This window comes from Bactrocera tryoni, chromosome 4 (assembly GCF_016617805.1).
Source record: "Bactrocera tryoni isolate S06 chromosome 4, CSIRO_BtryS06_freeze2, whole genome shotgun sequence".
Classification (NCBI taxonomy): domain Eukaryota; kingdom Metazoa; phylum Arthropoda; class Insecta; order Diptera; family Tephritidae; genus Bactrocera; species Bactrocera tryoni.
In genome coordinates this window covers 74,186,947-74,201,685 of record NC_052502.1, presented here as the reverse complement: position 1 = coordinate 74,201,685, position 14,739 = coordinate 74,186,947, and the positions used below count along the sequence as shown (strand labels likewise).

The 14,739-nt window shown below is 36.7% G+C and overlaps 3 protein-coding genes across 6 annotated transcripts in view; 2 read left to right on the top strand and 1 right to left on the bottom strand.

Moving 5' to 3' along the window:
• LOC120773383 (open rectifier potassium channel protein 1) overlaps positions 1-7,501 on the top strand; it is a 38,181-nt gene extending 30,680 nt beyond the window's left edge. For all 4 annotated transcript variants that reach the window (XM_040102214.1, XM_040102215.1, XM_040102213.1 and 1 more), the window contains 5 exons: positions 1,112-1,413; positions 1,484-1,735; positions 1,819-1,922; positions 3,662-3,809; positions 5,115-7,501. In XM_040102214.1, the coding sequence (XP_039958148.1) occupies positions 1,112-1,413; positions 1,484-1,735; positions 1,819-1,922; positions 3,662-3,809; positions 5,115-7,292 (2,984 nt within the window). In that variant the 3' untranslated portion in view covers positions 7,293-7,501. The remainder of the gene's footprint in view (positions 1-1,111; positions 1,414-1,483; positions 1,736-1,818; positions 1,923-3,661; positions 3,810-5,114) is intronic.
• Positions 7,502-8,439: 938 nt separating this feature from the next.
• On the top strand, positions 8,440-12,474 carry LOC120775366 (leucine-zipper-like transcriptional regulator 1 homolog). The gene is made up of 8 exons (XM_040105529.1): positions 8,440-9,466; positions 9,523-9,831; positions 9,901-10,015; positions 10,076-10,239; positions 10,296-11,126; positions 11,187-11,362; positions 11,430-11,608; positions 11,671-12,474. The coding sequence occupies exons 1-8, from the start codon at positions 8,859-8,861 to the stop codon at positions 12,073-12,075; spliced, it is 2,787 nt and encodes a 928-aa protein (XP_039961463.1). The 5' UTR covers positions 8,440-8,858; the 3' UTR covers positions 12,076-12,474.
• Positions 12,475-13,941: 1,467 nt separating this feature from the next.
• LOC120774561 lies at positions 13,942-14,739 on the bottom strand. Its single transcript, XM_040104295.1, has 2 exons — positions 14,503-14,739; positions 13,942-14,428 (listed from the first exon to the last, which is right to left on the bottom strand). The coding sequence occupies exons 1-2, from the start codon at positions 14,560-14,562 to the stop codon at positions 14,132-14,134; spliced, it is 357 nt and encodes a 118-aa protein (XP_039960229.1). The 5' UTR covers positions 14,563-14,739; the 3' UTR covers positions 13,942-14,131.

Below are 14,739 nucleotides of genomic sequence, written 5' to 3'. Positions count from 1 at the left end.
GAATTGACGCGGGGCTTTTGTCGAAAGTTGAGCGAAAACACACTCAAGAAGTGGAAAATTATTATTTGTGGCTTTTCAAAGTCAATTCTCTGCCATACAATGTGCCAGAAGAAGAATAATACAATCAGAACCACATTTACAAGAAATTATTGGGTTGTAAATCAAAAATAATTTAATGAATTTGATTATTTCATTAGTGACTTATTTGACATTACTTACCATAAGTAAGGTTGGCATTGAGTTTATTGTAAACATTGCACGGACAGTAACGCGCCGAAAAGTGTGTAAGTTCCTCGAGAATTTTTCCAAAATGAATACTTTTGTTTTCGGAGTGATTCCGAATTTGCACTTTGAACCGGCATTACAGCTTATTATCACTGTAAAGGTAAAATATTCTTCGATTTTTTAAATTTTCGGAGAACAAAAGTGTCAAAATAGTTTATTGAGTTTTCGGAGTGAGTTCGAAACTCCATAATATATAATAATATTGAAATTTTTATTATTCTAATAGAAAAGTATCAACATATGTAGCTTTTTTCAGTTTTCGAAATGACTTCAAAATTACCTAAAAGATTTTAAAATTGAAAATTTTGGTGTTGCAAAAAATAAAAAGTATTTAAATAATTTATGGGAGTGAGTCCGAAATTTCCTAATAGTTTTTTAGTTTTCGTAGCGAGTTCGAAATTGTCTAATGGACTAAATAATTGGAGTTTTTATTGTGGCAATTGATTAAAAATTATTGAAACTGCCTTTTGAGTTTCGAAGTTAGTACAAATTGGCATAATGAATTGAGAAGACTAAGATTTTTCTAGTTGTAATAGAAGAAAAAGTTTCATTATAGTCCTTACAGTTTTCGGAGTCAGTCCGAAATTGCTAATGGATTCCAAATTTCAAACTTTTGCTAACATTATAGAATAAACAGAATTAAACAGTATTTTCCGTTTTCGGAGTAAGTCCGAATTTGCATAATATATTTGAAAATATAACTGCTGATTTTGTAACAAAGAAAAATAGTAATTTTTTTTGTCATAGATCTGAAACATGCTACTACGGGACCCATTTTGGGCTTCAAACATTTTTGTAATATTTTTCCAATGGTACATATTTGCAGAATACCTCGTTAGCGAATTGTCCGGCAAAAACGAGAGCACCATCACAGAGATACTTGAAAACATTTCCGATTATTGCGGTAAAAAGGTGACGAACTACACAGCGGATGAATTTGAGCCACCTTATACATGGACATTTTATCATTCGTTTTTCTTCGCCTTCACTGTCTGCTCAACCGTCGGTTATGGCAATATATATCCCACCACTTTAGCGGGACGGCTGATTATGATATTTTACTCGATCATCGGCATACCGGTTAATGGTATACTTTTTGCGGGCTTGGGTGACTACTTTGGCAAAACGGTAAATTAATATAAATACTTCTTGTAATATTTTTAATTTAAATTTGTATTGTTTTTTATTATATTTTCAGTTCGAGTTAATTTATCGCCGCTATAAAAAGTTCAAATTGTCACGCGATAAACATTATGTGCCACCACAATTGGGTCTACTCACCGCTATACTGATCGCCCTGATACCGGGTATCGGTATTTTTATACTGTTACCAGCGCTTGTGTTTACATATTTCGAGAAGTGGTCTTACTCCATTTCGATTTATTTCGCTTATGTAACCACAACAACTATTGGTTTCGGCGACTATGTGCCCACTTTTGGAGCAGATCAGGTGAGCTTAGTGATTTTTAATAAAAAAAAAACTTAATTTTAATAAAACGTTGAAACGTTTACAATTTTCTCTTTCCGTTTCAGCCACGCGAGTTCGGTGCTTGGTTTGTGGTATATGAGATATTCGTCATAATGTGGTTCATATTCGCTTTGGGATACTTAGTTATGATTATGGGCTTCATAACGCGGTAATTATATTATACTTTTATTTAAATTTTTATGTTTAAAAATAAATATTTGTGTGGGGATTTGTGTGTGTGTGTTCATGTTATTGTCTAGCTAATCGTATTGCAAAAAACGTATTAATGCTTTACTTTTAGTTTTTACTAATATTTTTATTATAAATTTATGCATTCATGTTTTTAAAATCTCATATTTTTTCTTTAACTAAAGTATTTATTAAAATATTAAATTTTCAAATAATAATTTCTAACAATTTTATTAAATTTAGCGTATAATATTGTAAAATTGGTGCAATCTTATAATTTATTTTTATTAACGAGCTTGTTTATACATATTTTTAAAAGCCTTAAAGCTTCAGCTACCACTATTTAATCCTCCCTTAGGTTTTGTGCTTTTGTAGCAAATTTTATGACAACTATAAAAGGTGACAGATTAATTAAAAAAGTAGTTAAATATAAAAGTAAAAAATAATACCTCTTGGCAGCTTCTCTCGGAAGTACCTTCAGCTTTTTTTGTAGCATAGGTCTATGGTTTCTTAAGTTGTATACTCTATAAGTCATTCAGTGTCATAGCACTTTTCACATATTATCAATTCACATTACGTCACACCATATAACACCACTGTGTGCGGTTTGAAACAAGTAGTTTCTTATATAGCCGATTAGCCCCTCGATGTTATAACACTTAATACACATTATATGATATCACCTTACAGCGCAAGATATCACCTCGTATGGCGTCATTTCAAACTGCCTGCAGGCAGCTATCACAGATAGATAGACTGAGGCCTAAAAACTGCTGCCGTAGTAATCCCAACACATCATATGATACATCACATGGTGGCATATTATATGACACCATTTCTGCCGGCAGCCAACTGCCACCGTATCTTATATATTTGCCCAGTCTACCTCAATCATTACTCACCATGTGATATCACGTCACGTCACATGTTATTGCATCATATGATGTCAAATGCGACTATCTGCAGCAGCTACCACCGTTTTTATATAAACTCAGCTAGAGGCTGTCGCCACTATAGTTACCACCGATCAGGTGATGTCACCTCGCAACACATCATATGACGATATTTCAGTCTGTCTACAGCCAACTAGTAGAATTTATTATGTAGGCACAGCAGAAGGCTTCTGCCATAACAATCACTACCGATCATATGAATACTTTACATCATATGATGCCATTTGAGACTGCCCGCAGCCAGCAAGCACCGTTTCTTATACTGCTGTCATAACAAACACTCCCGATCATATGATAAAAATCACAGCACTTAGTGGCACATCATATGATGTTATTTGAGACTAGCTACCCAGTTTCTTTTATAGCACCAAGACTGGAAGTCCTAGCCATCTCAATACATCATATAATATTCATATTATCTAAGCTTCTACGAACGTATATATGTATTTATAAAAGGGGTTTCGTACTTTTACTTTGATTATTGTTTATTAAAACTAACTTATTTAGTTTTATCGAAGAAATTATTTTACAACCATTTATGTTGGGTGTTTTTAAATAAATATTTAGTTTCTATTTATGCATTTTTTAAATACCAAACGCAATTGCATGTTATTATAAATTAATATTTATAATTTCTTCGCTGGCACATTAAAAGTTTCATACTGGTTTCAAATAACTAATCTCACATATATATAACATTTTTAATTTTTTATTATAATCTCTGAACAAATTTGCACCCTACATTCATTTTCAAAATCGTTTACAGTGGTTTACAAAGTAAGAAACTAAGACGTTTAGAACAACAACTATCGACGAATATAAAAACAACACAAAATCGCATATGGAGTGGTGTTACGAAAGATGTCGGACATTTACGAAGGATTTTGAATGAGCTGTATATACTGCGAGTGAAGGTAATGAAAATTCTATGAATTTAACAACGAAAATTTGTTTTTTATGTATGATAATATACTATTTTTACTGGGACTTAAACAAATTAATATATTTAGACGATAAAAGTATAACACAATTAATTTTGAAATTCAATGCTAAACCAAATACTTAATAGAACTTTGAAGTGCCAACAAATTACTTTTTTCAATATCTATTAGCTTAAATCTTGATATAAGCGATTAGCAGTCGCTCTATCAATTGTTCGCAGTTTTTTGCTTAATTACTGATATGTAGTCGTTAGAAAAATCGATTTATATTATATAGGATGAGCCACTTATTTTTAACACTTCTCGAATATGTTTGAAAATAAGTTTCTAAATTTTGTATGAAATAATGCTCAACGCTATTCATTGAATGCATTATTTTTTAAATCATGTGTAATTTTCCGTTACTGTTTTGTTTATGATACATAGCCAGATGTTCACACTATCAAATTTTATTGCGACTATTTAGCGAAATGGGTTAATGTAAAACAATAACTAGTTATTTAAACAATATAAATATTAGTAAAACAATTGTAATTGAAAGTAAAATGTAATTTATTTATTTTTTTTAACAAAATGCCTCCAGATGTTTTAAATAATGATAAACGTGGTAAGATTATTGAAAAAACTGGAAACTTATATGTAAATAGTAATGCCAATGTTTGGTACTTATTTATTTTATTTCTTTTATTATTCTACTCTAACAACTTTTTAAGTTTTTACTATACAATATTCTTGGGTTATTTGCACATGAAATAAATTTAATCCCTTCAAGTAGAATATATATAAAAGTAAATTGTCATCACTTTAACAAATAATACATAATTAATAACGGGTTTAAAATTTTAACCTCAAAATAATTGAACAATTTTGTTGTTTCTGCCACTTTTAAAAGTGTTATTTTTGTGTACCACAATTACTAAGCGGGTTAAATATGGTTAACAGCAAACAAAGTAATTTAAGAAAAGTTTTATTCTTTTTTAATTCTTTATAGTTATTTTACTAAAGTAATCTATAATATTGGACGCAAGAAATTTGCTGTAAGTATGCATTTGAAATTAATAATATATGTACAGAATTAAAAGGAACACACTTTTTTTTAAAAGATGAGAATGTAAAAAATGACAAAAAATCTTAAACAATTTTTGTTTTTTTTATGTGCAGATAACGCAAAAAATACCTAAATTATTGATTTAATAATTTTACTTTTTTTAACATTTCTTTCATTTTAATTTCCTTCTCATACAATTTATTTATTTTATTTTCTTTCCGTTCAACTAGCCGGTCTATACCGAGCCGGATCCAACACTGCAGCTGCACCGTTCGAACTCTGCACCCGAGCTCACCATGTATCGCGAGGATGCGCCACCTGAATTCCCGCGCAAACGCGCCTTCTCTGAAACGTATGACGTCATCGAGGCGCGTGGCGCTCTCGCGCCCATTCACGCTTCTTCCGATACTGCTCTCGATAAATTGGATAAACAGAAATCCTTCCAGGACGCAGATGCTTTTCTGCAAACTACCGAACTGTTGGCCAAAGTGGTTGGTGCTTTGGGCGCTGTCCGTGTGCCACCCCCAGAGGAGGATGAATTCAGCATGTATGGTGGTTATCACGGACTGTCTGATTCGCAAATATTGGCTAGTGAGTGGTCGTATCCGAGTATTCATGAGGCACCTAAGCCTCGTGGACGCGCCAACTCCGATTACAACTTCGAGCCACCATGGCGCCAACGTCGTCCCACTGCATTGCCAACGGAATGGACATGGAGCGGTGATAATGAGCGCATACAAGAGGCGATCAACAATCGTTACAAGGAGGGTGATAGTCGTGATCTATATCGGTCAAGTTTCGGTTTACCGCCACGCGAATATGTTGTGAATATGGAGGAGGATGAGCCACCAAAGCCGCGTGTAAAGAAGTTCTCAATGCCTGATGGTTTGCGTAAATTGTTCCCGTCAAAGAAGCGACCCTCACAAGAACGCATAACTGCCGCTGAGGCTGGCACGGATGTTTCGATGCCAAATGGCACACGCCGCTTTTCGATTATGAGCGTGCCAGAGTCGGCGCGTCGCGCACCACCGCTCGACTATTACAGCACAGTGGCAGCTGATGCGAATGCGCCTTATTATGGCAATGGCAAACCTTCAGGTTTACCTGGCGCGCCTAGCAGTTATCCTTCGGATGGCAGTTTGACATCGAAACAGCCATCGGGTGCACTCAATGGTTTGGCAGCTGGTGCACGTCGTGGCAGTAATGCCGTTGTTGGTGGTGGTCCACGCAAAAGACGCGAATCCATATTTACGCAAAAACCATCCGCAGGCGTGAGGCGTGGAAGTCTGTTTCCCACTTCCAATGCGGCTGGACTTACACAACGCCGTGGCAGTCTTTTTACGTCTGGTATGCAGCCAAACACAGGCACGCCATCGCGTCGTGGCAGTCTTTTCCCCACTGGGGGTCGTGGTGCAGCTGATCGTCGTCCTAGTCTCTTCTCGGTTGCCTCAGAGGAGGAACGAGAGGTGTTGGAGAATACAACAATTGCTGATTTGATACGCGCTTTAGAGGTGATGCATACGCAAACTGTAATGGAGGAAGCCGCCGACAGCCCGCCAGTAATAACCCATAGCGATATGGGTGGCATCTTTGGTGGCAGTAATAAACAACGTAAAATGGGTAATGCTGGCATGGACTTACCAGACGTGCCACCATTATTCTCACTCTTCAGCAATGACAATAAACGCGCTATGAACAACGCCGCTGCCAATCGTTTATATGCACGACGCTCCACAGTTGTTGGCGCTTTGCCCACCTCGTTCAATGCGCCCACAGGCTCAACAACAACGCTTGCGGCGTCAGGTCCAACTAGCATGCTGACGCGCCGCCGCAAGTCATCAGCTGTGCAACAAATACCCGAACCACCGCCAAGTTATAGTGAACGTGATACCAATGTATCGTCAACAACTAACAGTACTACTACGCCTAGTAATAAATTCAAACGTCGCTTCAGTGTGCGGCCTACAGCGCTACAAATTCCGCCGGGTAAGGCGCCACCACCGGGTGCGAATATGAATGCCGCATTAGCGTCACAAAATATAGTACCAACAGCGCCAACATTACCATCAGCATCTACGCAAAGCGTCTTGCAGCGTCGTCTTTCGTTACGTCCATCGCCTTTGGCGCGCGAGCTCAACATTTCAACATCGACTTCGTCGGCGAGCAGTTCAGGTGATCCCAGTCCGACCAGCCCGACGGGCAGCGGTGGCACCGTGACGAGTACTACTCGCTTGCTACCCTCAACTTCCATTGCTACGCCGGCTGTTGGCGCGGCCACACGTCCGCCTACAACTGGCAGCACACATTCGCCACTCTCGCGAATCGTGCAGATCGCACAAGCGCAAAGAAAGAGTAGTATGCAGGAGGGATTTCCGCTGGAGCGTACACAAAAGCCGGATGATGTGTAGAGGTCGGCAGTATTCAAGTTTATTTAAGTAATTTCAAAGTGCCTAAAAACAGTTTTATGTTAATAATAATAACACCACTCATGGGTTGTGTACTGACAGCTAAAGCAAAGACATAAGCGCAATAACGGTATGCCATAAGTTTGCCACAGTTTATTTCAAATAACTGAAACTATTAGTATTATTTGTTACAATCGTAAATTATGCATAAAGACAATGATATTTTCAAGCATTCCTCAATCGCTATAAAAGTGACCTTTATTTTTTAGTGGTAAATAATTAATTTAATACAGCTCTCCTATAATCCCAGAACATCCGCCTAAGTGTCAATCCCCAAAATTGCCAAAAACAAATTATTGTGATAAGTTTAGTATTAGCCGAGAAAGTAGCTATTAGTTAATGCCTTCGATAATTGACAATTAATTATTCCACACACAAACTAAAAATTGTTTCATAAAAATCATATTATTTATTGTTTATTCATTTATTTACACATCAACATAATGGTGCATACACATTTATTCTATGAACACATCAAATGCGAACGAATGTTAACGTTTTCAGCCTTCTTCCTGTAAACAGGAAGTTTTTTTTATAAAATATTAAATAAATCTTATATGTATGTATGTATAGAGCGCATATGAACAAAAAATGTTACAAATAAAGATGCTATGAAATGACAAAAATACTTTATTGTGTTTTTTTATTCTTAATAGTTTTTTATAACGTATTTACATATATGTTGAAATAATTTAAAGCCCTGTTTTAATATATGTTATTTTATTTTTATTTTTTTAATGTTTTTTTAATATTTTTTTTACATTTTTTATATGTTTTTTATTTTTTTTTATATTTTTTATATTTTTTTTAAATTTTTTTTATATATATTTTTTAATTTTTTATTTATATTTTTTTTTAATTTTTATATATTTTTTTCATATTTCCTTTTATTTGAATTTGAAAAAAAGAATTAACTAAACGGACGTGGAAATGGCTAATACTGTATCCACTTGGAAGCACTGCCACTTAAAATTCCTCCAAATTCTACTGTCAAAGAATCATTTATTTCTTTAAAACACGGTAGCCCTGTCGCTCAGCTGTTGTTTGGCACAGTACAAACTGTCAATTCATTCATAAATTTTGTGCTAATTTCTTGTTGGCGACGTCAATGCGGGTGTTCATTGTGCATATACATTCTGGTATACAGACAAAGCAATTGCGAAAATTGCAGAAAAAAAACGATATTTTAGTGAAAATTTGTTTAAAAATGCATAAATATAAATATTAGCTTGTGGTTTTGCTAACAGTGCAAGTTTTGTGTGGGGCAGTGCGAAGTGCTGGACTTAACGACATTGGTTTTGTGGTTTGCCTGCTCCAGTAAAGCGTGTGTGGCTTTGTGTGTGCGTGCTAGCTTGCAAATTGCGTGGGCGTTAACAATTAATTTAATTGCAATAATATAGTATAACTGCGTTTTTAGTTTGCACGCTTGACACTTTTTCACTCTGTACAAGTGCGTAAAAAGCTATCAAAATAAGCCAACGAAAGCGATTCTACACCTGTAACTCGTTAATGCTGAAGGCTTTGCTCGGCTCAGAGTCTACAGATTCCACTGAAGACGCAGGCGGTGGCAGCGGTGGCAACGCCAGCGGTAGCGGTAGCGGCAGCAGTGGCGGAGGTGGTGGTGGTGTTGCAGGTGGCGGCGGCGGAGTCGGTGGTGGTGGGGGTAGCATCAGTCTAGCATCGAGTTCTATTTCAAGCAGCTTGAGCGCTGCATGTGGCAGTGTCATTGGCACGGCTGGCAATTGCAATCAAACGACTTGTGGTGGCAGTGTAGGTGGCGCTAATAGCGGCTTTGTCTGCAGTCTCTCCTCCAGTGGTTACTGCAACGTCTGCCTGGCAGGTCTGGAAAAGTGTCATAGCAACACGGGCAGTCGTAAGAGTCGCAAAAGTTTTTCATCGCGCAGCAAAATGTCGCATTCCAATTCGAGTTCAATGCGGGGCAGTAGCGGCAGCAGCTGTCGCAGTAGTGGCGCAGTCTGCATGTACGATGTAGGCAGCTGCAAGTCAATATCACCGGGCAGTTATAGCTTGAACGCATTGAATGTGGACTTTAGTTCCTACACGGCCACACATCAGTGGTCGAAAATGCTCGAATGCGCCGAGTTTGTGGGTGCCAAGTGAGTGTTAAGTCAATCTTTATTGTTCGTTTTTACTAATTTCTTTGTTATTGCAGGCGCAGCAAACACACCGTTGTGGCGTATAAGGATGCAATGTTTGTGTTCGGCGGTGACAATGGCAAAACGATGCTCAACGACTTAATACGTTTTGGTGTGAAAGACAAATCGTGGGGACGTGCTTGTGCTACCGGCGTGGCGCCGGCGCCGCGCTATCACCACTCCGCCGTGGTCTACGGCAGTTCAATGTTCATCTTTGGCGGCTACACCGGCGATATACATTCGAACTCGAATTTAACGAATAAAAATGATTTGTTCGAGTATAAATTTCAGACGGCCATGTGGGTGGAGTGGAAATTCACAGGACGGTGCGTACCAAAAACAAAAAATGTAGTAGTGTGAAATATTTTTTTTTTTATTGTTTTGCATGATTTTAGTGTGCCAGTGCCACGCTCTGCGCATGGCGCTGCTGTCTACGATAATAAGATGTGGATATATGCTGGTTATGACGGTAATGCGCGTCTGAATGACATGTGGACGCTCAATTTATTGGTGAGTTTTATTAGTAATTTAAATACAACGTATTAATAAATAATTATATTTTTTATGCAGGGCGAAAACCATCAATGGGAGGAGGTGGAGCAAAAGGGTGAACGTCCGCCAACATGCTGTAATTTTCCCGTCGCTGTTGCGCGCGACTGCATGTATGTCTTCTCCGGCCAAAGTGGTCTGCAGATCACCAACTCGCTCTTCGAATTCCACTTTAAAACCAAAACGTATGTAAATTTGTATGTAAATAACTGTAAATTTATGAACGAAACCTCTCCCCCAGCTGGCGTCGTATCTCCAACGAATCAGTGCTACGTGGCGCCGCTTCAGCACCACCTTCACGCCGTTACGGGCACACTATGGTGCATCACGATCGCTTTTTATACGTTTTCGGCGGCTCGGCGGACTCCACCTTGCCCAACGATCTGCACTGTTACGACTTGGACTCGCAAGTGTGGTCGGTAATAACGCCCGAGCCGAACTCGGATGTGCCTTCGGGTCGTGTTTTCCATGCGAGCGCTGTTATCGGTGATGCTATGTACATTTTCGGCGGCACTGTTGATAATAGCGTGCGTCGCGGCGATACCTATCGCTTTCAATTCTCCAGCTATCCGAAATGTACACTGCGCGACGATTACGGCAAATTCTTTCACGATAAACAATTCTGCGATATACAATTTATAGTTGGTGCTGAGGAGATAAAAATTTTAGCGCATATCGCTTTTGTAGCGGCGCGTTCGAAACATTTGCGCACGAAAATCTTAGCAGCGCGTGAAGCGCGTCAACAGCAGATGGAAAAGGTGTTCGGACCAGCCATGGATATACGTAGCGCTTTGGTGGGTAGCGGCGGCGCAGATCGCGCGCCCATGCTGGAGGTGCGTTTGGCGCAAGCATCACCGGAAGCATTCGAAATCATCCTGAACTACATATATACGGATAGAATCGACCTGAAGGAGTCGTATAGCAAAAATATAATAATTTTGATAACCGATATATACCAGTTGGCGGGTAGATTTCTAATGCCGCGCTTGGCGCAAGGTTGCATACAGTACTTGGATTTCAAGATCAACAAGCAGAATGTGCTGGAGGCGCTGTACAATGCGGACAAGAACAAGTTTGTTTAGTTACATTTTTATATTTTGACTTACACATAACCTCAAATTATGTGTTGTAGAATACAAATCATCAAGGATCACTGCATGCAATTCATAATAAAGGATGAAAACTACGCAGACGTCGTGCTGTCAAGCGAATTCGGCGATCTAGACAAAGCGCTAATCGTGGAAATTGTGCGCAGGCGCCTCAACCCGGGTAAAATTGTTATGGAAAATAATTTCGAAAAGAGCGAAGGTAATATAATAATAACTTTTTTTAATTTGAGCACAAAAATATGTTAAATTTTAAACTCTATACTTAGGCACCACACTGGAGAGCGACATGGCGGTCTTTCTGGAGTCCACCGGCAAAGAGTTTTGCGATATAAATCTCATACTCGATGGCCAAGCTATACCCGCGCACAAATCCATACTCTCCGCACGCTGCACCTACTTCCAAGGCATGTTTCGTTCATTTATGCCACCCGATAACACAGTGAATGTAAGTATACGCCGTTTTACAGTTAACTTTTCACCACTCGCTACCTTCTTTCTGGCCACTAGATACAAATCGGTGAAATTTCACCCTCACAAGAAGCTTTCCAGTCGCTACTGCGCTACATTTACTATGGCGAAACGAAAATGCCACCACAGGATGCTTTGTATCTGTTTCAAGCGCCCTGCTTTTACGGCTTGTCCAACAATCGTTTAGCCGCCTTCTGTAAATATTCGCTCGAGCATAATATAACGTATGAGAATGTTCTGCAGACGCTGGAAGCCTCGGACATAACGAAAATTTACGATATCAAAGATTACGCCTTGCGTTTAATAGTGAAGGATTTTACGAAAGTTGCGCGTTTGCCGAAGATCGGCGCTCTGTCACGTGAGCTGCTCTTGGAGATTATACGCGCGGTGGCCGATTCGCAAGGCGAGTTTCTGACACGCATCAGTCTCAATACTGATATCTGAAATTTGGTACTGCTATGGCCGGCATTGCAGCTGCTTTTGGCTTGGCTGCAAATAGTCGGTGGGCGTGGCGGTATGGCGGAGGGGCTGGACGGCGCAAATGGTAGTGCTAGTGCTGTGTGTGATGACTGTGAGTGCGCGTGTGAATGTGAGTGCGAATGCGAATGCGGGCAGGAGTGATGCGCGTTGTTGACCAACAACAAAAATGTACTAACAACAACGACAAGTAGGAAACTAGCACACATTAGCCAGTAAAGCCGTACATGTCTATTTTTTTATATAAATTTTATGCAACGTTTTGCACTTGTTGCACATAAGCGCCGCTATTTGGTGTAAATGCAGGCGATAGGTATGCAAAAAAGCAAACGAAAATCTAAGAAACGAAATCGGTGGCCAAATTGCTTCTAAAAATAGTATTCATCATTATTTACGCCCCCTCCCGCCCACTGTATGCATATACGTTTATGCACTTATAGTTAAAAAATAAATGTTTAAAAACATTTGCATTTTTGAGATATCTAAGTATGTTTATCTTAAAATAATGTTCCATAATGTGATATAAAAAATTTTAAAGTTAAACCGTGAAATTTGTTGAAAACCCTAGTTTTAAATCTAAACAGTTGTAGCAATATTATTAAAATATTTTTTCTCCTCTTTTTAATTAATTATATGTTTTATATTAAAGAAATGTATATTTCTTAATTTTTTTATTTGTTTTTTAATTTTTCATATAACTTTTTATATAATTTTTGTATGTATGTATTTTGTATGTCTTTTAATTTTTTTTTATTTATTTAATTTGTTTTTATTTACTTTTTTTTACATATATTTCCTTTTTTCGTTTTTTTTAATTTATTCTTACATTTTTACATGTATTTTGTATGTATATTTAATTTTTATTATTATTTTTTGTAAATTTTGTATACAGACATATGTATGTATGTATGTACATACATATGTACATACATACTTAAATATGTAGGTATATTGTTACATTTTTTAAAAATTTCGTTTTATATTTTTTTTATAAATTTTTTTATATTTATAAATTTATTTATTTTTTTAAGTTATTTAATATTACTTTTTATTTATTTTTTATCAATGCTTATGCAAAATTATTTTTCTCTACTGTTGTGTCTCATTTTTGGAAGTTCAAAATTGGCAAAATTCTCCAATATTTATTAATGAATATACGAATTTTATTATATATTTATATAAAATAATTAACGAAATATATATGTATGTACTTATAAGTGTATGTTTATTTATAAAACAATATGCAAAATGTCTGCTGCAAAGCAACAATCTTGTTAAGTAACAGTTATTGTATGGCAAATCAAGCAAAATTGTTGCTGCGTATTTATGTAGCACTAGCAAAATAATAAAATTCAATAAAAATATATTAAAAAATTATTTAAGAATTTATAAAATTGAAAAATACCCTTATTCATAGTATAATTGCAATTAATTTAAAAAATAGTAATTGAGCATAATTGAAGTTGGCTAAAAAATAAATTATTGAAATAAAAAAAAATAAAAAATCAAATTTTGCAAAACTACAAAAAAAATAAAAAATAAAAAATCGAATTATACAAAATTACAAAAAAAAATAATTTTTTTTACAAAACAATTTAATTTTTCAAAATTACAAAAAAAAAAAGTTAATTATAACAATAAACATAAATTCGGTAAATAATTTAAGTTAAAAACACGAAATTCGAAAAATTATTTAAATTAAAAGTTAAAAAACAATTTACTCATTTACGCTTTTCCAATAACAAATAACATCAAATTAATCTCCAAACCTTTAAACTATTAATTTCAGCTGTGCGCCATCTTTTATACTTATTCCACTAACATACATGCATACTTACAACTATTTCAAAGTTAAATTAATAATACTACGTTAAATGCTTACAAAACTATTGAAAATTAAGGGCTAATTAAATGCTGCTGCACTATAAATGCCACTCAATATTGTTTGTATGTATGTATTTATGTTGATGTAAATGAACGCTCGCATATGTTTATGTAACTGTTGTTTATAGCAATACTGCCGTCACTCCATCGGCTCTTCCATAATGTCCACTGCACGCGTTCTATTCTCCAATTCCATCAGCTCGACTGACCGTTGCAGCATCTCCATTTGTTCACGCATATGCGCCTGTTTGTCTTTCAATGTGCCCGTTATAGGGCGTATGCTGCGGGCAGTGCGCTGTATCTCATTAACTGCCTCAAGCAGCTCCATCAGTTTTACTTCACCCGAATCGGTAGTTTCATTTTGTGCAGTAACGCTTTGTTCAAAGTCGCAGAGGTCTTTATAGATTACATCCAGACGCGTGTTAATGTGATCGGTCTGTGAAGCAATACAAAACAAAAACAATGTACCAGGTACAAATCAATAACACTTGCACATCTGTGGCCGCTTACCCAATCCTCTAGTGACATATTACTGGAGTTGTGCGACATGCCGCTATTGTCTTTAGACATCTTTGCTATTTGTTACCAGCACAAACTTATAGAAACAGTTGCTACTGCGTTTTTTCTGAATTAAAAAGTCAGAACAATAAGTTTTATTCGCTTAATAAAATTAACTACAATTTTTGTGCCGTACGTTTGCAAAATTTTGAACCAAATTACAGCTGCTCAAGATAATCAGCTGTTTAA

Coding starts and splice junctions, on each gene's coding strand:
- LOC120774561 (XM_040104295.1), bottom strand. CDS start 14,562: ATGTCTAAAGACAATAGCGGCATGTCGCACAACTCCAGTAATATGTCA. Junction 14,429..14,502: donor ATATGTCACTAGAGGATTGG/GTAAGCGGCCAC, acceptor ATTGCTTCACAG/ACCGATCACATTAACACGCG.
- LOC120775366 (XM_040105529.1), top strand. CDS start 8,859: ATGCTGAAGGCTTTGCTCGGCTCAGAGTCTACAGATTCCACTGAAGAC. Junction 9,467..9,522: donor GCCGAGTTTGTGGGTGCCAA/GTGAGTGTTAAG, acceptor TTGTTATTGCAG/GCGCAGCAAACACACCGTTG. Junction 11,609..11,670: donor CACCCGATAACACAGTGAAT/GTAAGTATACGC, acceptor TCTGGCCACTAG/ATACAAATCGGTGAAATTTC.